This window comes from Mizuhopecten yessoensis, unplaced genomic scaffold (assembly GCF_002113885.1).
Source record: "Mizuhopecten yessoensis strain PY_sf001 unplaced genomic scaffold, ASM211388v2 scaffold5737, whole genome shotgun sequence".
Taxonomy (NCBI): domain Eukaryota; kingdom Metazoa; phylum Mollusca; class Bivalvia; order Pectinida; family Pectinidae; genus Mizuhopecten; species Mizuhopecten yessoensis.
Window position 1 is genome coordinate 375,586 of NW_018406198.1, and position 21,782 is coordinate 397,367.

Here is a 21,782-nt window from a genome sequence, read left to right on the forward strand (position 1 = left end):
TAGATCTCCTTAAGTCTAATTAGTATGGTGTAGGATTAAGCAAAACTTTCACTCTCAATTATCTCCCCTAGGGAACTCTCCTTGCCTGACAAAAGGCTGTCAACCTCCTTCCTAAATGGTGACCATGCAGTTAAAGTAACACTTAACTTACGATTAATTTTACTGAAATGAATGTAAATGTCTTTTTTAACTTGATGTCCTACACATCTGTCTTATTTTATAGATACATATTAAGCTTAACAAGTTTTTCATTAGCCACCATAAAACAAGAGTACTGCGGGGCGGAACAATATACGCCCGTCGAATACCATATAGTGTTATATACTTTCTTACATTGAAATAAGATCTGCATCATTCTAAGAGTGGTAAGCTGACATGCTATAAAAAATGTAGGAGAAAATCTCTGGACAATAAATCAAATACTGAAATGAACAAAGGGCAATTACTTTTGCAAAAATTATCAAATCAAAATTCTTTTAAGGGAGACACAACTTCATATCATGATTATAATGTTTACTAAGTTTCAAAGAGATCGGTTGAAAAATGTAGGAGGAGATTGCCGGACAAACAAAAGCTTACGCCGAACGTACGACCCCATACCATAATACTTTCGTCAAATTTGACGGACGTATAAAAACAGTGCCATCATTTTTATACATGGACCACCTGATGCTGTGATCCCACTGATATGTACAATTTGATGATGAAATCCGATTGTAAATTGGTGAGGTTCTCCAAAAAAACCCAGCTGTCTTCACCACAAAGATTAAGATTAATAAGATCCCTTGGGGATGAATAGGGAAATCTCAACCCCAGGGGGAAGATTCTTAAGTTGCCAAACACGAGGCTTTGCCCGAGGGTTGAGATTCCCCTATTTCACACCCAAGGGGATGAGAGATTCTTTATCTCTTACCCTGTTCCCATTGTGTAGCATGTAAATATCGTAAAGTTAGAGTTACAGGCTAAATTCCGGGTTGAAGTGACGCTGACGAATTGTTGACACGATGTCATTGTATTGTTGACATGAGGTCATTGTATTGTTGACGTGACGTCATACCATTGTTATGAATAAGGATCCCCCCATCTCAACCCTAGGGTGAGACAAGGATATCTCACACCAGTAAAAGAGTGGATACACTTGTCCAGGGTAAGAGAAAGATTCTTCTCTCGCACTTTACAGGTTTGTTTCAGTTTTTGCTAGGGCAAAGATAAACTTGTCTTTACCTACCAAGGGAAAGACAGCTCTAACGCTATTATTCCAAAAACGACACCATTACATTGTCGCATATGCAGTGTAACCAGAGTAGCATTATCAATTTCATTACTCATTTAACGCAACCTTAATGATGGCATGGTGCATCCGGTTCACCATTATTACTTATGAAAGTAGGAAAGTTTGGTAGAAAAATAATCATCCACTTCTGTGTGTTACTGACAGAGAAATCTTAGACCTTGTGATTAGATTTTTGAAGTTAAGCACTCGGTAAAGCCTCATGTTAAACTTCAAAAATCTTAACCCTGAGTTGAGATTTCTTTGTTTGCATCAAACAGGAGTTGCAGATTCTATTTATCTTTTCTCTACTACCATCAGTACAACTTACCCTCTCTCTCATTTCCTCGACCTTCTCTTTGAGTACCGGTACGACCGCGTTAGGGGGCAGCCCTTTTTCCAGCTGCATCACAGACTTGGCATACCTCATTGTAGTTGATGACATGGTTTCGGGATCCAACGTCTCAAACGGAACGGTGGTCCAGTCCAGGAGGAGATTGTCCCAGTCGTCAATAGCGGTCCACAGCAACTCCTTCAGTTTGAGCTCAGCATGAGCTTCCTCTAGTGCGTCAAACTTAGTCACCTCTACCTTAAAGTTCTTTTGATATGATTTGTAGGTGAAAGCACGTTTCTGGAGGTCATCCATTTGGGTCAATAAGCGGGACAGAATATTCTTCACTTTGTCCTTCTCGGAGTTCACATCTAAGATCATAGGGTTCTGTAACAAGAAAAGACAATATAGAAATAGTAAACCATCATCTCCATAGGTAGACAAAGTTACTAAATTAGCATCCAAATCATATACAATTGCAATGTTTAAATTTATGGGAAAATCAAAGATAGAACAAAACGGTTTTTTTATGTAATTTAGTGTATGTCTTCTTTTATAATTTTTACGTTTCTCATATCAGTGCGTTTAAAATTATCCTTTCAATACATAAAACTTCAGACCATTGACAATTGGCTTTGACCTTGACCTTCAACTATGGTGTTTATGTGTTAAATTGCTATGCATTTTTGAAATGAAATCCCTTTAAAAAACTAGCAACAATAAAGTACAAATGTTCAAAATAGATAAAATGTAATAATTTCTGTATTAAAACTTCAGATAAACGGTTCTTTTATTCCTGAAATTTATCCTGATATTTCCTACCGAGGCTTCACATTTGACCCTCAAACACATATTTCTGGACCTTGTGTTTGATCTTGTGTTTGACCTTGTGTTTGACCTCTGACCTAGGCTTCATGTTTGACCCCTAACTGTATTTCTTCACCTTGTGTTTGAACCCTGACTCTTAGCAAGGCCTCACATTTGATCTAAAAAACCCTTACCTTGACATTGTGTTTTACCTAGGCCTCACAATTGGTATCCACCTTTTCCTTGACCCTGTTTTTGACCCCCTAACCACTTTCCTGGGCCTCCTGGCTGACCATTAGCCCCCTTTCCTTGACCTTGTGTTTGACCCCTAACCAATTACCTTGGCCTCATTTTGACCTCTTACCTCCGTCCTTGACCTTGTGTTTGACCCCTAACCAATTACCTGGGCCTCATTTTTGACCTCTTACCTCCTTCCTTGATCTTGTTTTCGACCCTTAGCCACTTACCTGGGCCTCCTGTTTGACCTCCTTGACCTCCTTCGCTAGTTCTGCGATGTCCTTGTCGAGATGGGTACAGAACTTGTCAATGTTGGCATCTCGTTCAGTCAGACTCTTGTCAATGGCGTTTCGCACATTTGTAATGCTCGGACTCAGCGTCTACACAACACAAGACAGTAAACATTTAACTGTAATACTTTAGTTCACATTTAAAAATTGAAAAGTCTTTGTATTTGTCCAGTGTTGAGGACCCATGAAGACTTATATAACAGTTGATTGTAAAATTTTAAAATTTTGTCACTCTAAGGCATCTGATTCATCCCTATCTCTTGTTAAAGAGTGATAAGAATGGTGAAAATAAAACAAGGATAACATTTCCCATTGTAAATCCTCCCTTACTAAACATTCCTTTGTAACAAGTATGATCATAGTAAATGTGTTTATTGTACATATACAACAATAATACTGTACATATTCAGCAATAAGCCCATACCTGGTTATAAGCCCATACCTGGTAATAAGCCCATACCTGGTTATAAGCCCATACCTGGTTATAAGCCCATACCTGGTTATAAGCCCATACCTGGTAATAAGCCCATACCTGGTTATAAGCCCATACCTGGTTATAAGCCCATACCTGGTTATAAGCCCATACCTGGTAATAAGCCCATACCTGGTAACAAGCCCATTCCTGGTAATAAGCCTACCCATATCCATTGCAATTATATAGATATGCTGAAATATACTATTTTATACTCCTGTAATAAGCCCACCTCCCTAATTTGCATCCAAAATTATGTGTCGGCCCTCTGGGTTTATTGGAGGTTAAATACAGTCATTGTATACCACTAACTGTTCTGTTTAGCTTGTACTTCTGAATAATTTATTTTGCACTGATAACATGAAAAGACACAGCTAAGTTGGGGACAAAAATTACAAAAAATTAACAACGCAAAATTACGCCAAATCTGAAGTGATTGACGGGCTGAGATTACCTGGTAGACAGCGAAGTCCTCGGGAGGAGTTGGGACGTTGTACAACTCTATCAACTCGTACATGTCCTTCACAATCATTGCCTCCTTCTCTGCTGGATCAATCTGTAACAAAGGGGGATAACTGAGGTACAAATACAGGGGTCACACAACCAAATCTCATCTATACTTTATCTCACAAATTTTTTATGGAGGCACCTTTTCCAGTACAATCAGAGTATGACAAAACACGTCAAATATAAACTCAGTAAAAATTGTTGTCCTTGTGACAGAGATTAGGTTTCAACTATTGATGCTATTAAGCTATTGCCAGAAATTCAATCCATATTAAATCGTTAAACAAAACCACTGAAGTTTGACTCCATCAGATTGAAGAACAACAGTTTAACAGGCGATGTTAAACAAGTTGCTTTGTTTGGTTGTTAAGAAACAAGCTTCACAAATTTTTATTTATAAAATGAAATGGAAACAAGTTTCAGATTCTGTTAAGTGTTAAGTGATTTGTGAACCGCTTTGAGACGAACTAACAACTAGGTTGTGGCAAAGAGGTATATAAGAACCCCAACTTATTATTACCTTTATTATTATCATATCATGGCATCTGACAATGAATATTACTTATATTTTACATGAAGTTGAACTTGAGTTGACCGACACTTCACTTTAATGACATTTTTTTCAAATCTAACATAACTTTATGACACACACTTACCCTGACTTGAATGTCGTCCAGGAAGGTCAAGGTCTTTACAAACTCCATAGTTGTAGTCGGTGCAAATTCTAACTTGAACTGGGCGTCCTGTAGCTCAGCGATCAGACGGTTCACCTCGTTGTGGGCCTTTATTGGCAGTAGGTCATTCACCACCTGTCAGGGCATAGACAATATTACTGTAGATTGGTCAGGGCAGAGACAATATTACTGTAGATTGGTCAGGGCAGGGACAATATTACTGTAGATTAGTCAGTTCATAGACAATATTACTGTAGATTGGTCAGGGCAGAGACAATATTACTGTAGATTGGTCAGGGCACAGACAATATTACTGTAGATTGGTCAGGGCATAGACAATATTACTGTAGATTGGTCAGGGCAGAGACAATATTACTGTAGATTGGTCAGGGCAGAGACAATATTACTGTAGATTGGTCAGGGCAGAGACAATATTACTGTAGATTGGTCAGGGCAGAGACAATATTACTGTAGATTGGTCAGGGCAGAGACAATATTACAGTAGATTAGTCGGGGCATAGACAATATTACAGTAGATTGGTCAGGGCAGAGAATTACAGTAGATTGGTCAGGGCAGAGACAATATTACTGTAGATTGAACTATAAGTAAGGTAAAGCAATTTAAAAACTTAACATGGATAGCTGAAAAATGTGAGACCTGTATTTCAGTGTTAAACTTGAAAAGAAACACAAGTCATTTCCAAAATTGAGAAGAAAAAGTTGCATTCCACCGAGACTAAATTTTTGCAGCAGTGCTGTATAAGACTAGCAGTAGTGCTGTACTTACATCAAGGCAGCGTAATGGTGAAGGTATCAACAGGTTCTTCATCTTGGTGCCATCGACCAGTAACATCCCGATTGGTCGCTTCTCCTTGATCACCTGGGCCATGCGGTGCTGGCCGTTGTAGCGTTCCAAAGCCTCCGTGAAGAATGCAACATCTGTAAGTGGAAAAACAGCAGAAAAGTAACAAATGGTTCTAGGACAAACCAACACACTGGAATTAAAAAAAAAAAGAAATAAAAAAATCCTTGTGAAACAAGTCAAAGTATTACAAGGCAATTCATAGTCCCTACCAGTCATGATTTCTGTATTTACTATAAGCTGTACACCTATCTCAGGGTTACCTACTGTAAATGAAGTATCTTGATACACAGTAGGGCAATTTTTCCAGTGATTGCCAACAACTATTATTTTCCGTTATATTTGATATTCACATTTAGAGGGCTATATATATGACTTCTATTTGGTTGGTATATATTTCTCATTTATAGCACTACATCTTTTGGAAAAGGATGAATTGAGCAGTAAGGTAGCATATCTCCTTAATTCTTGTCAGTGAGGAATTAACCCATTCACCCTTGAAGACACAATTGAACTCCTCCAATTCAAAGGTTTGAATGGTTCATTATGAAATTTCAGGGGTGAATGAGTTAAGTTTGTCTATGTAGCCTACCATGTTCCTGTGTTTTGACAGCCTCCAGGTCCATGCTTTCGTTCTCCCTGAAGAATTCGCGGTGAGGTTCGAAGGTGTCCGCGTACTGTGAGGCGGCATTGAAGGCGGCTGCTGTAGCATCCTGAGAACAAACAACAATCATTGGTAATGGTCTAAATCTTAATACTGTTTTCATAGGGACAGTCCTTTTCTGTATTTCATATATTTTATACATGATACACATTTTGGTTGAAAAAGAAATAGAAATAGGAAACTTGAAATCTTCACCACATCTTTTTTATTTGAAATAAAATTATTTGAAAAAATTATAAAAATGTGGTGTTCATTAAAAGAATCTCATTTGGCGTATTTTGAAAGTAAGCGAAATAGACATAAATCCTTTTATTTAAAAAAATATCCAAAATACAAGTATCAAAAATATTGTAACCTTGAAATTAGAAGATTTAAAATTAAACTTCAGATTGAAAAAAAAATTGAGTTCCGATAACAGGTCCTGATGCTGAAAAAAATGTGGGCGTGGCTCACCTTGATGTTATCTATGATGGTGTTCAGATGTTTGTCATCCTCGAACATGGTAGTGAGGCTCGGTCCATCACCGCAACTCTTCTCCTCAAATTTGTTGTTGATGATCGGCCTGCAAAACAAAAATACCTAGATATATGTCACGACACAACCAACACCTAAAACAGCTGGCTCACTTTCAAAAGAAAAAACAAGTTTAGAGGAAAACTCTGCAATGTTGCAGGCCCTTACAAATCTAGTAATAGTATCATATTTTCCTAATGAGATTAGGACACTTTCCTTCCCAACTTATTCAAATCAGCCTTAATATACCCAAGAAAAACCTGCTCCCGGGTACATTAGTATAACATAAGCAGTTAAAAGTGTGTTCAGTGGGCTATAGAGCTAGAGTTCAACCAGGTTTCTAGGCTACAATGTAAATGAGAGTCAATGTCTCTTTCCTAAGAGGACACCAGTTTTTCACAGGGTTACTTCCAAGCAAAAAGTGGTACCTACTTCTACAGCTGGGTAGACCAGAACCAATCAGGGTCAAGTGTCTTGCTTAAGAAAACAACAGTAGAATAACTTCTATTTCCATGATTAGAATCAACGATCTTTTAGTCAGTAAGCAGGCATATTAAAAATATATATTTTTTATTGTTGTCCTCAAAGTGAGATAATTTACCTCGTAAAGGCATCAAAGTAGGTGTCAGGTACAAGATTCTGTACGGAGAGGACGGCATCTTGGAATTTCTGGATCACATCCTTCAGACCCTCCTGGAAGTCCTCCAGGTCCGGCTGGAACAGGAGTTGGTTCGGCTCCAGGACAAACTCAGATATAAACAGTGGTGGGGCCTGAGGAACTTCATCATCGTCCTACCAACCAATCACAAAGGTCGTTCAATCACAAAGGTCAACCAATCAATGATCGTTCAAACAGAAAGGTCAACCAATCAAAGGTCGTTCAACCACAAAGGTCATCCAATGACAAAGATTGTCCAATCACACAATGACATTATTATTATATATATCAGGTCCTGGAAAAACAAGCTCAAAATTTGTTATTTCACTCTTGCACCCCTGAAATCCCATAATGAACTATTCCAACCTTTAAATAGGAGGAGTTAAAATGTGTCTTCAGGGGTGAAAGAGTTTTGAAAGGAGGACTGTGCACATTTATTCATATTTGATATGCATTCATTGAAAAATAAATTCAATTTTCAGCATTTAACACAAGTTGATTAGAATATTATGTAAGTACACAAATGTAGAATTAATACAACATAACAGCACCTGATATTAGAACATTCCTTTCTTATCCTGAAAAAAATAAAACATTTTTGACAAGTGTTGTAAGTTTTGAAAATTTGTGAAAACTCTTTCCGTACTGTAGTTGATAAGATCAGTCAGAGATTCTTTCCCCTTTATTTCCCCGTATTTGCGTATTGTAGAGTTATCTTCTCTTGTGAGCAGGTATTGATTGTTGTTACATCATTGGTTTGTGTGAGAAAATTACGTCGTTTTCTCAAAAATTGATGACGTTTCTCTCACAAACACATGCCGTGACAATCAATACCTGCTCATAAGAGAAGATAACTCTTCAATACGAAAAGACGGAATAATACTATAATAACACACAATATTTACATATACTGCAATGTATAATTCACAAAATAAGTCTATGGTGACATTTACTTGCTGATTTAATTTACTATATATGAAAGAACTCAATGAAAGTATAAAATCAAATTCAAGTAATTCCTTCAGTTACTTTGGATAAATATATATAAATGATTTAGGATTTCAAATTAAAATTTATCGATTCTGATGTTCAGTTTCAAAGTTGGTGAAAAGAGTAAAAATGAGGGTAGGGGTATACCCTAAAGAGACAACTATATATTAATGAGAATTTTTCTGAAATGGAAAATTTGTGGCACTACCACTAGCTACACAGAGAAAATACAGAGATGTACTACAGTTAAAGATAAAGAGCAAAACACATTTTTTTCTTGACTACTCACAAAATATTATAGCAGATAATTTGTTACGTGACATATGCCTTATCTTGTTCTTATTTTAGAAAATAGTCCTACATGTAGAGTTTTGGATTTTGTTTGACTAAAAATCTCAAAAAAATTCAATACAGATTTAATACTGTAAAGGAAGCTAAATCATGAATGATTTAACTTACCAGGTACTAGGAAAATTTTATATAAGGAAATAAAGTATAATATTTGTTTTTGATTTTTTTTTTTTAAAGTTTTTAAGAAGAGATTTAATTATGAGACTTATTTTCGTTATCTTACAACCATAGACAACACTGTCCCAATACCTATGCATTTTAAATCTATGACTTAATACCTAAATAAAACTTATAATAAAATATTAGTCAATCACTATCTAGATTAAATATTTAATTTTGTTTGATGATCTGACCCCAGGATCATAAAAAAGTCTCAGGCTCAATAAAAGATTTTGAATATCATCAAAATAAATACATGTACCGTACTTCACTTGAAAATCATTCTAAACTTGTTGAAAAAGTTAATATTAATGAAATGTACATGTACATATATGATATATATATTTTGACATGAAAATGAAATATTAAACAACATTCAAATTTGGACCTTAACTCTTTCTAGATACTGAGGATTTTTTTTTTTTTGACACTTGAATGTCACTAAGATTAATTAATTTTCTTTAAAGTAAATAAAGTCAAGGCACACCTTTTCCATGATTTTAGGCCTTTAACATATTTATTTTTTTCAACTGTAAATATGTATAAAATCAATAATACAACCATAGATATAGTTACCCCATTTTAACACTGTATGTTATTGTTTGAACAGAATACAAATATCAACGATAACAGAAACATAAAACACTTTTAATGAAACGACAATTTATACGAGGTCAACATTCCACCTCTTCATAACTATATAATTATCCCCTTAAGTCTCTAATTTCTACGACGTCCTCATTTCTGGCACTAAACCACCATCACCATTGCAATGTCTAACAATAAACTAACTGGTATTATCTAGTGACTTCTGACAGTACTGGCTTTTGATTATACAGTTACTGACTTGGTTTGAGGTCAACAGAAGTACTGCTAAACCCAAATGTCAGATCACAGTTATTAGCACTAGCCTGACTGAGGGTCTAGCAATTACACTTCTATTGCCTGAAAAGAATTTGGACAGGTCAACAATAGATGACTCATTTTTTGAGATTTTTTTTTTAAAATAACCTTATTTTACCAAAGCAAAAAAAAGTATTTCATTATTCATTTTTAATAAGGTTTTTGAAAAGGTCAATAACTGTACCAGGTAATACCAAAATCAAAATTACAATAAACGGGACCATGTTCAGCTTTGATTTACATTGGCAGTGGATTTCATTTAGTGACTGCAAGCAATGATTTTTAGGGGGTTCAATAGTTTACATTTTGAGACAAAAGTTTCAGTTGTTAAGTCACTAGATAAACTAAAATGTAATAAGTGAAGTAACTAAATAAAACTATGTGTAGTAAGTGTCTTAAATTTGGGCATAATTTGACATAAAGCTACAATATTAATTTAAAATTCATTTTTTCTATTGTTTTTAATTAAACATTCCTGAAACAACTGTAGCCTTTAAGACACTTACGAAATAACAGTTTATATATCACAGGTCAGCAGGTCAGCAGTAGGTCAGCAGAAAAACAGTGGCCTTCATTTCTCAAAAGTAAATCAATAAAAAGGATCCGACTTCATTTTCTGAATTACAATTTTTGCCATTTAACATATTATACATTTATTCAAATGTGATTATTAATAAATTGTGTATCTTTTTTATTTTGAAACAAACAATCCCTTAAAAGACTTTTTTTATTTATTTTTTTGAATTAATTTAAATGAACCAAATTTTCAAGTTTAATTTTTTTGGCTTATGAAAAAAATTTAAAAAGACATTAGAAATGAAAAGGTGTTTTTTTCAAATAAAATAGGACAAACACGCTTACTGAGAGCTACTTTTCCAAAGAAATCAAGGCCATGTCTGTTTTGCTATTTTTTCAACCTCTTGCGTCCAACGTCTATATCGAGTTTGAGGTCAATATTTCTCCATGTGACTTGTGTTAGCAACTACATTTTGGTCTATAACTCAGTTAAACTTGACATCTCAGGTCAAAGCAACCAAAGGCATGTCAGAGGTCAAAGAAAGGTGACCTTTGACATTCAGAGGTCAAAGAAAGGTGACCTTTGACATTTCAGTGGTCAAATGTTAAGGGAAGAAGACCTTTGACATTCCAGAGGTCAAAAGGAAGAAGACCTACCGTCGTTGCCATAGTTTCAGTACTTTGAACTTCTTTCACCTTTTCTTTTTCATCCTTTTTAGACTGAAAGACCATGTCATTTGACTCCAAAATTTAGTAAAAGCCCACACCAGTAATTATTTCAAACATATATATATCACACAAGTAATGTTAGAGAACTGTATATCTGAGCTTCGATTTTACAGAGATATATTTTTCATTATATTCGTGCCTGAGAAAAAACACACCATCAAAATACAAGTCCCAAAAGTCTATAGTCCTTTGATCGAAAGTGTGCTAACCCGTTAAATATTAATATGTGGATGGAAATTTGATTCCTGACAAAACTTGTTGCAAGAACAAATCCATGTATGTTTGTCTCAGAGAAATTGAAGCTGTGTATATAGTATCATCATTACTGTTATATGGTTAGTTCAGATTAATTCAAACATATTTGTGACACAGATGATTAATTCAAACAGAGTAAGGACCAGGATGGGACTTTAATTGGACTGGGACATAATGGGTTTAACAAGGACTGGGAGTTAACGTGGTGTCTCGAGTAAGGCCAGACGTGGGTCTTACAAGATACATCACCATGAGGACATTATCAAACTGGGACGTTTATGACGAGATCAGGTCATTAAACCGAAGGAGTGTTAGTTAAGCGAATTTGACATTAATACTGGGAGTCAGGATAAAATCTGTATTTATCTTACTTCTGTATGCTTGGCCTGCAAAAATTGTATTGAACATGTTACACTTCTCCTCATTGGTTCATTATCCTGAACGTTGATGTCTCCTACGTTGTGATTGGCTATCTTTACTTAGCCTTTCACTCTGACATCAATCGACTCATACCAGTAATAAAATCTATTAATGCAATTGACCCAAATAATAACTTATTACATGCTTACTGCTCTAAATTTAAAAATTGAAATCTTACATTTAAACTAAAAATGAAACATTTAAATTTTGCGTTTGGTAATTACTATTCTATAACTGCTTTGTGTACCAAACAAACATTTACAGTTTGAGGCGTTTTCATTTTTATATATTTACATAGATATATTAGAATGATCGAAAACAAAGGTTTATTGAAACACAGCAAATGAAACAGCATGCTGAAAACTATGTACTGGAGTCCATTACAACAAGGTGTGGCAGATAAAATATAGATGGTTACAATATTGTGGTGACTCACTGTAGGCATATGTGGGGCACATGTGTGATAGTTTGGTGTAAGCATATGTGTGATGATGTATCATGTGCTTTTGGTGTTTGTTACCTTTTCAGCATCTGCATCTTCAATCAGCTTGTCTGCTTCTTCCTTGGCCTCATCGGCATAAGCCTGAATTTGAGCGATGGTTGGCGTGGCCGACAACTGCTCGGTGAGGTAATTCAGTAACGTGGACACAGAGTTCACAGCCAGAACATGCATTGTGTTTACAATGAGGTAGTCAGCCAGACGGATAAAGCTACAACAATATAACACTCACGTTTACAGTGAAACATTGACGACTTATTCAGTGAGGACAGTGAAACATTGGTGACTTATTCAGTCAGATGTTTACAGTTAAACATTGAAGAATTATTCAGTCAGATGTTTCCAGTGAAACATTTGTGACTTGTTAAGTCAGATGTTTACAGTGAAACATTGGTGACTTATTCAGTCAGATGCTTACAGTGAAACATTGGTGACTTATTAAGTCAGATGTTTACAGTGAAACATTAAAGACTTATTCAGTCAGATGCTTACAGTGAAACATTGGTGACTTATTCAGTCAGATGCTTACAGTTAAACACTGAAGACTTATTCAGTCATATGTTTACAGTGAAACATTGAAGACTTATTCAGTGAAATGATTACAGTGAAACATTAAAGACTTATTTAGTGAGATGTTTATAGTGTAACATTGGTTGACTTTCTTTGTGAGTTGTTCACAGTGAGAGTATATTGTTGACTTACTTCGTGAGCTGTTCACAGTAAGAGTATATTGTTGACTTACTTCGTGAGCTGTTTACAGTGGGAGCGTTTGTTGGCTTGTTCAGTGTAAGTCATTCTGTCAGGTGCCTCGCCATAGATGTCCATATCATAATTACTGGGCATGAGATAGCTGGAGGATGTCCCTGGAGCAGCATCACCTAGCAACAGTAAACAATCACTTAGCAACAGAAACAATCACCTAACAACAGTAAACAATCACCTGGCAACAGACAAGCACCTAGCAACAGTAAACAATCATTTAGTAACAGAAACAATCCCTAGCAACAGTTAATAATCACTTAGCAACAAAAACAATCACCTAGCAACAGTAAACAACCTCTTAGTAACAGTTAGCAATTGCCTAGCAACAGTAAGCAATTACCTGGCAACAGTCAGAAATCACTTAGCAACAGTAAATAATCACTTGGGAACATTGTACAGCTATCAAATTACCATTTTTGTTTGATAAAAGATCGAATAATTATTTCATTTTTAGGATCTTAACTTACATCAATTTACAGATTTGTGAACACGAAATGTCATATAAGAGTTTACGTTCATACCCATGAGACCGGGACTCTCGGCACCATCGTAGAAGTAATCGTCAGGCGTGAAGCCCGCCTCAAGGAGAGCAGTCCTACAGGCACTGCGTACTACCTCCTTCACCAGCTCACGGAACTCAGTCAGTCGACCCGCAACCTGTCAAATATCAGAAAACATACAGATAAATTTCTGGGATTGAATGGTCCTCTTTCTTATGTCACATTCATATTTGAATACAGGAAGTGCTAATCTTTACAATAGGACCCTCCTGGCCAAGATTTCTATTTTGCTTCAGTTTTAAGAGTATATTAATTTATTACTTATTTACGTTTAGCCAAATAAATATATGCAAATTTTTTTTCAATTAAATACACCAAAATAATGAAGAAAATTTTCAAAAAAATATTTTTTTAAATCTGATTGATGTGTCAAGGTATAACATGTGCAAAAAAATGTAATCAATAGTACAGGTTTTATTCTTCATTTTTTCCCCTCAAAACTAGAATTTGAGTTGTGATCCATACCTCTTCCAGCTGTTTGAACTGGGCGTCCTTGAAGTCATTGAGAGTGTAGGTGTTACCCTTCTCTACCTTACACAGACCCATGTCACTGATACGGTGACACATCTCTCGTACGTTCAGCAGTGCCGGCCGCAACGACTACAAGTACACACACAAAATCGTACGTCAATCTACTCTGCAATACTCCTGATAATGTTTTTGGTGGATTTTTTAAGTTGAAATAACAAAACATAACATGCAATGACTATGTTAGCAATTTTCTGGAAAACCAATTTTAACATTAACAGATTCAATGATACATGTACTGATATGTTAACAGGGTGCAAAAGATTACAGCATACTTTCCAATCCTCCCTATTAAGGACAGAGACTCCCGTTTGTGGACCCTTAAATTTAGTTTTTACAATCAATGAATTTGCTGAACTATTCATATTTTCTAACATCTCATGATTTATCTGAAAGAGCAACTCCAAAATTTATCATTTTAAAGGGTTATTTTGTCTCAAGGGGGTAAAACACACTTTTTTTATGTTTTTATTTTGAGCATGCAGAATCTGCCCCAGAGAAATTTGTTATACCCATCAATGATACAGTTAGCCTTTGGAAAATGTAAAGTACAGTGTTGTTGATTAGAGTAAACATGGTAAAGAGGAACAACCTACCGGGTTGACGATGAACAGGTTCTCGTTCAGAGACTTGGTGCAGGACTTCAGTCGCTTTGTTCTCACGTTTTTACGCCACACACTGAACGCTTTCCACTTCCTGAACAGCGCAAAAGTTCGGATCTGAAATAACGACGTGAACACAATTAATACCGTACAAAACAAATAAAGTATATATACAAGTATACCCAGGGGATTCAATTGAGGCAGTGTTTATAGCAGGTCATAGGTTATTTTTCAATCAGGATTTTTTAATAGAACTTCCAGGATTCACTAACTTTCCAAAGTTTATTCTTTAACCCCCCTCCCCCCACTCTCAAAATACAAAATCGGATCAGATTCAACTTTTAATTAAGTTTACCATAAATGATAATTTGATTTTTTGCCAAAGTCTGTCTCCAAGATTTCAACTTTTAGTGGCACTTCACCAATGAGATTCATGATGCACTTAAAACAGTAAATATATCAGGATATTTGTATAAAGAATATAATGCTGAGTCTGCAGTATACAGCGATGAGTTTAAAATTTCATATACAATGGAGCTTTTATATACATCCACCAATATTTTTTCAAATTTTACCTTCATAATTGGTAAAAATTAAGGGCGAAAATTAAGTGTGTGTAAATATTCATGGGTAAATTCTTCTATTCCCATTTTTACATTGACACTTTCTCCAAAAATTTAGATTAATATCTGTGGCCCTTTCACCATCCCTACCTTGACAGTTTCCCCTAAAACCTAGATTGATATCAGTAGCCCTTTTACCATCCCTACCTTGACAGTTTCCCCTAAAACCTAGATTGATATCTGTTGCCCTTTTACCACCCCTTCCTTGACAGTTTCCCCTAAAACCTAGATTGATATCTGTGGCCCTTACTTTCCCCAAAATCCTAGATTGATATCTGTGGCCCTTACTTTCCCCAAAAACCTAGATTAATATCTGTGGCCCTTTCACCATCCCTACCTTGACAGTTTCCTCTAAAACCTAGATTGATATCTGTTTCCCTTTTTCCGTCCCTACATTGACAGTTTCCCCTAAAACCTAGATTGATATCTGTTGCCCTTTTACCGTCCCTACCTTGACAGTTTCCCCTAAAACCTAGATTGATATCTGTTGCCCTTTTACCATCCCTTCCTTGACAGTTTCCCCTAAAACCTAGATTGATATCTGTGGCCCTTTTTCCGTCCCTACCTTGACAGTTTCCCCTAAAACCTAGATTGATATCTGTTGCCCTTTTACCGTCCCTACCTTGACAGTTTCCCCTAAAACCTAGATTGATATCTGTGGCCCTTTTACCGTCCCTACCTTGACAGTTTCCCCTAAAACCTAGATTGATATCTGTGGCCCTTTTACCATCCCTACCTTGACAGTTTCCCCTAAAACCTAGATTGATATCTGTGGCCCTTTTACCATCCCTACCTTGACAGTTTCCCCTAAAACCTAGATTGATATCTGTGGCCCTTTTACCATCCCTACCTTGACAGTTTCCCCTAAAACCTAGATTGATATCTGTGGCCCTTTTACCATCCCTACCTTGACAGTTTCCCCTAAAACCTAGATTGATATCTGTGGCCCTTTTACCATCCCTACCTTGACAGTTTCCCCTAAAACCTAGATTGATATCTGTGGCCCTTTTACCATCCCTACCTTGACAGTTTCCCCTAAAACCTAGATTGATATCTGTGGCCCTTTTACCATCCCTACCTTGACAGTTTCCCCTAAAACCTAGATTGATATCTGTGGCCCTTTTACCGTCCCTACCTTGACAGTTTCCCCTAAAACCTAGATTGATATCTGTGGCCCTTACTTTCCCCAAAAACCTAGATTGATATCTGTGGCCCTTTTACCATCCCTACCTTGACAGTTTCCCAAAAAACCTAGATTGATATCTGTGGCCCTTACTTTCCCCAAAAACCTAGATTGATATCTGTGGCCCTTTTACCATCCCTACCTTGACAGTTTCCCAAAAAACCTAGATTAATATCTGTGGCCCCTTTACCGTCCCTCCCTTCGACTCTTTTACTATGCCAACCTTGATAAGTTTCTGAAAGTAGTGAAATTCCTGTTCCCAGCGGTCCAAGGTGACAAACTCTGTTTCGTCGTCATTCCTCATGCGGGCCGCACCCTGCTGGCTGATTGTGCAGTAGTCCGCTTTGTTGATATTTTCATGGTTCACGACCCTGAAATAATATATATTTAGTCACATAAAGTCAATCTTATATACGGTAGTCACACATGTAGTAATGATTATTTTATTTGAGGTCGTGTTAGTTTTCTCATTGAAGATTTCGTTAGACTTCGAAGTTGTTTTAGACTTTGAGTTTGTTTTAGACTTGGAGTTTGCATCAAATTTGAGGCAGACTTTACTTGAAGTTGGTTTAGACTTTACTTGAAGTTGGTTTATATTTTACTTGAGGTTGTTTTATACATTGAGGTTGCATTAAACTTGAGGCAGACTTACTTGAGGTTGTAGTAGTGGTATTTGACGGATGTTTTTGGCACGGCGGGACTGAGGTACATAAAGCCTACGCCTCTGTCGGCCTTGATAATGTCTATTATTTCCTGGGCGTCACACAGTCCCTCAAATGACTCCAGCACTGCACAGAAACCAACACACACACTCTGAATAACTTACACAACACCAATAAGTTGAAAACACTTTCTCCATTGTTCAATATACAAGCTGAACATTTTACAATCTTACACAGCAAGTTTTTCAAACTTAATCTAATACAGCCTAATTAATGACTGTGTTTTCTGCTCATTAAAAAATTACAAAAAAAAGCAAAACTTTCAGAAGTTGAAATTTTTCGCATCTGTCAAAATGAGCAGAAAAGTTCATTTTACCAAGTAAAAAGTTTACTAAAAAGTTACAAAAAAGGTTATAAAAGTTTAACCATTAGAACTTTATAAAAAATAACATAGAAAAATTATGAAAAGTTTCTGTATTATTATGAATACTAATATATTCAAGTTTTGTTACTCAAAAGTTCACAAAATGTTACAAAAACATCTAGAAAGTAAAAGAAAAGTTACTGTATGCACTGGACATGCAATAATTTTGGTTGCACATTTGTATTGAATAACTCTATCTATTCAGAGTGCATCCTCGATACTCCAGGGGTTACGTTCACTTTAGCTCTCTGCACCTCTGGAATATGTCATAGCAAAACTGAAGACTCAGTGTGCACCACCTTATGGATGAGACGAGATGACGAGTTTAATATTTTGATATTCATCAAAGGAATCTCACAGTCCCCCAACGGTAAAATTGATTGGCTTTGAAGTCAGGTGTTGTTCCTCTGTAATCTTCAAAGGACAGGTATCAGCCTAGCGATTGGTCTGGTTTTTTCACCTGAGACCAATCAAATAGCTAACCATGTGCCTTCAATTTTGCTTTGACATATTCCAGGGGTGCAGAGAGCAAAAGTAAGCGTAACCCCTTGATATCGAAGATGTTCAGAGTGACACGAATCCTGACACAAGTATACTTACTTTTTGGTTTGGTTGACTGTGATATCTTTGGTCCCTGGGCGTGAGCCTTGCTTCTAGGGGACGCTGGTTTGGGGGATTTGGGAGGAGTTGGCATCTTTATTAGGGATTCCTGAAGTGAAAAGAACAAGTTCAAAACAACATGAACTAAATGAATAGATGTAACATTAAATAAGAACTGTGGAACAATTTTCATAAGATACCTTCACCAAAACACTAACAGACCAATAAAACGTCTCTACGCTCATTATGATATTTCACCACACATATTTTCCCTATTTCTAAAATACCTCAAAATATACCCACTGAACACAGTCCAATAAATTTAGAATTTATACATCACAGACAATAGCTATAGGTCTATGATATTTAGATTTCTTAAAGACCCACTCCAGTTTTGACAGACAAGATATTGACCAAGATTTTTTAATTTATATATTGTGTTAAATAACATGTAATAAAATGTAATAACAAAGAAAGACAAGAAATGTCACAGGGGACTTCTTTTCAAACTTCCATACTCTTCATTCAATACAGACTCATAAACATTGTGGGACAGAACTTCATAGACAACTTGGTACACAAAGTAAGTGATATTCTCATGTTTTTCATGGTAATTGTCTAGGGGTCTACCCTTAGGTTCGAACACTGTGAACATTTGTTATTATAAGAAATACTTTGACATCTGACCTGTTTGGTTTTGAGATCCTCCGGAAGTTCCGGTAGGGGAGACTCTGCACTCCTTTCCAGGGGATCCAGGACCGATCCCTGTCGTCGCATTTTCTTGGAGGCTGGCTCATCTTTCTGGATGAGTGTTCCCCTGGCTGATTGCTCTTCTCGGAATTTCCTCTGTAGAAACTCCGGCTGGTTCCTCTCTTGATATTTCTTTAGGCTAGGCTGCAATTACCATAAAACGTCTTAATTGTCGTGTTGTGAGGCCATTATTTTTTTAAACAAGACTCATGCATTACTGTCGCTTTGTAATCACCTAATGTTAATTTAGTGTAAGGCCAAATAAGAAAATATATACATTGTATGTTTCATGTTATTTGTACTCCATGTAATTAGTAATCTCTGCCAATTCTCTGTTAAAATGAAGAATATTTACGAAGTCCAGTTGCCATCTAAAATAAGATTCAATTTGATACACCATTAGCTCATTTACCCCTGAAGTTTCATAATGAACTATTCCAACCTTTGAATTGGAAGATTTCAAATGTGTCTTCAGGGGTGAATGAGTTAAAACTAGAGTAACTCCAAATATAATTTTTACTGTTAATGATTTAGAATAGTTATAGAAAATTTTATTTTTATTTTTTCTTTGAAATGTAAAACGTAGTAACTTACCACTGGTTCAAAGTTTGTGGCCCCAGGACTTTTACCTTTCTTCATCTGAGCTATTGTGACCCTTCCAAAACTGCAAACAAAAAATCATTTAGTATGCTCAGAACTAGATTATATAATTACCATAATGTAAATTCCATGTAATTTGTATGCTTTCAAAAAATATGCATCAAGGTAAAAGCTAGAGATGTATATATCTTAAATAAGTTTATACTTTCTAATTTTTTGTTTTCAGACAGATATATATTGAGCCACCATCTTCAGATGACATCATTACCGATTTCCATTTCCCAGATGTAAACTTTTAATTGATTTATTAAAACATATGTAATTGTAGGTAAATTTGTTGTTAGAAAAGTGTTTTTTTTATATATATAATCATCCGGTTATTTTTTTATTTATTTTTATTGGTATTTGATTTTTATCAAAGATGATACTTTTTTTCAAATTCCTCTGCAATGTATAACTAGATTTATGACAGCTACTGCCGGTAGAAATTGTTAAAAATGTAGAATTATGAGGCTGAATAATGGAATTATCTTTGTAGTATATTTTTTTTTTATTGAAGTTTCGTCAAACCTACTTTAGAGAATTGGAATGTCTTTTTGCTTGCTGTGGTGCATAAGAATGCAAGCGTTTCTTCAGAGCCTCTGGGTCAATAGTCCTCAAGCCCATTGGCTGACTGCTTGCCACCTGACCATTCTGTGATGTGCCGTTCACCTCCATACCATCCATGAGTGGCGTTCCAAAGGCCCCGTTCATGCTGTGGCGGGTCGGCTGTGGTCTGTAGGACATCCTACTGTTTGATTGTTCTGAAAATTTAAAAGAACAAAGTAATTACAAATTCAGGTACTAGTAGATTTGATTTAAGAAATACAATAGTATCAGAATTCCAGAATATTTTATAAACAATCAATTAACTCTTAAATAAAAAATATTTTAGAGTATATGTGAAAACTTTATTTATACTGTAGAACACTGAAAAGGTCACACAGACCAGAAATGTTAACTAAATACTGAACATCAAGTCCGCAGTAAAGTTTTGAAAAACATTTTTAAAGTTCTTTACTGATTACCATGACAAAATCTTAATTTTAGAGTCACAAAAGTATCAGAATAAGTCTAGATTTAAATACTGTAAAAGCATAATATTACGTTGGGGATTTAATTTCGTTTATTTCATGGTTTTCAGAAAGGAGTGGACAGGTGAACACCTCGGGCGATGTACGGTTAGCCGGACCTATTGTCTTATAGTCCAGGTGTCAAACAGAAAAAAACCTAGGTTTGAAAATATTGATTCCACGAAATATAATCCCCACAAATTTGTCCCAAAACAAAAACAATGAAATTTAACCCCAACGAAAATATATGCTTTTATAGTATATATATATATACTATCAATTTATCAAAACCTATTCTATTTGGTCTGGCTATTTTTAATAGAATTTTACAGTTCATTTCATTTCTGCAGTCACTTCATTTTGTGTGAATTTATCCATTATCAATAAAGATAAATAAAATCACTATTCGTCCCAGATCAGTACATGGTGTTTTATCAAGTTCATAATCATTAAAGAAAATCACACATTCAGCAATAGTTGTAAATGATTGTTCCTGTTCTGTAAATTTCCCCTATGAGCTCACCATTAATTTCAAATTGTGTCAAGTACGTTAAAGAAATGATATATTGACACCTAATATGTTTATTTAAAAGCCTTAAAGTAGTGTTGCTGTTTGTGAATGTAATAATAATTCAATCACTTAGTGTTTTTTTTCTGTAATGCAACACCCCTACCCTGATTCCAAATGTTATAACAAAAATAATGAATTATTTATCAATCACCTTCACAGAATCAAATATATTTTACAAATCAAGACACGTTTAAATACCATGGTTAATCAATAAATGTATCTTGGGTGTATATTTATTTATATATTTTGAATACTTGCCTGCAGGTTGATTTCAAAAAGTTGTACTAGCCAGATCTATATTTCCATGATTAACATTGAACATTTTCACTAGCTCCAATATAAATGTACTGGCCCCGGACGTCAGTTAGAGGAATTGTACACCTCAGACCTCTGTACATGTACCGACAACGTTGTGATTATACAATAGTCAAACTGGCAAAAAAACACTAATCTAACATGATAATAATAACGACGCACTTCTTTTGGCAACATATGTGAATTTGAAATTATCTGAAATTTGATCTAGGTATAAATTGTGTAGCAGTGCCTATAAATAACTGTACAGAATTCATTAAGATTTTTTTAGCCATATATATCTTCTAAGACTTCTTTAATTGAGAAAAATACGAAAAATCAAGATTGAAAAAATTTGGATAACTTTGCAAAATGAATGAAATTGACCAGTTTTCTTTCATTTT

The 21,782-nt window shown here is 35.5% G+C and overlaps 1 protein-coding gene across 3 annotated transcripts in view; it reads right to left on the reverse strand.

Annotated features, from left to right (window-relative positions):
• The window catches only part of LOC110451033 (dynein heavy chain 6, axonemal-like), a 75,522-nt gene that overhangs the window by 53,253 nt on the left and 487 nt on the right, over positions 1-21,782 (reverse strand). Inside the window, exons 2-21 of one of the 3 annotated variants that reach the window (XM_021498868.1) lie at positions 19,976-20,204; positions 19,396-19,465; positions 18,739-18,945; positions 18,052-18,160; positions 17,018-17,153; positions 16,589-16,736; positions 14,554-14,676; positions 13,895-14,029; positions 13,391-13,526; positions 12,850-12,985; positions 12,129-12,318; positions 10,862-10,924; positions 7,229-7,419; positions 6,568-6,676; positions 6,043-6,163; positions 5,376-5,527; positions 4,571-4,723; positions 3,862-3,963; positions 2,876-3,025; positions 1,602-1,988 (exon numbers count right to left, since the gene is read on the reverse strand). In XM_021498868.1, the coding sequence (XP_021354543.1) occupies positions 1,602-1,988; positions 2,876-3,025; positions 3,862-3,963; positions 4,571-4,723; positions 5,376-5,527; positions 6,043-6,163; positions 6,568-6,676; positions 7,229-7,419; positions 10,862-10,924; positions 12,129-12,318; positions 12,850-12,985; positions 13,391-13,526; positions 13,895-14,029; positions 14,554-14,676; positions 16,589-16,736; positions 17,018-17,153; positions 18,052-18,160; positions 18,739-18,945; positions 19,396-19,465; positions 19,976-20,187 (3,030 nt within the window). In that variant the 5' untranslated portion in view covers positions 20,188-20,204. Of the gene's footprint in view, positions 1-1,601; positions 1,989-2,875; positions 3,026-3,861; positions 3,964-4,570; positions 4,724-5,375; positions 5,528-6,042; positions 6,164-6,567; positions 6,677-7,228; positions 7,420-10,861; positions 10,925-11,559; positions 11,575-12,128; positions 12,319-12,849; positions 12,986-13,390; positions 13,527-13,894; positions 14,030-14,553; positions 14,677-16,588; positions 16,737-17,017; positions 17,154-18,051; positions 18,161-18,738; positions 18,946-19,395; positions 19,466-19,975; positions 20,205-21,782 lie in introns of all 3 variants that reach the window. The other 2 variants (XM_021498869.1, XM_021498870.1) reach the window with 2 other exon arrangements.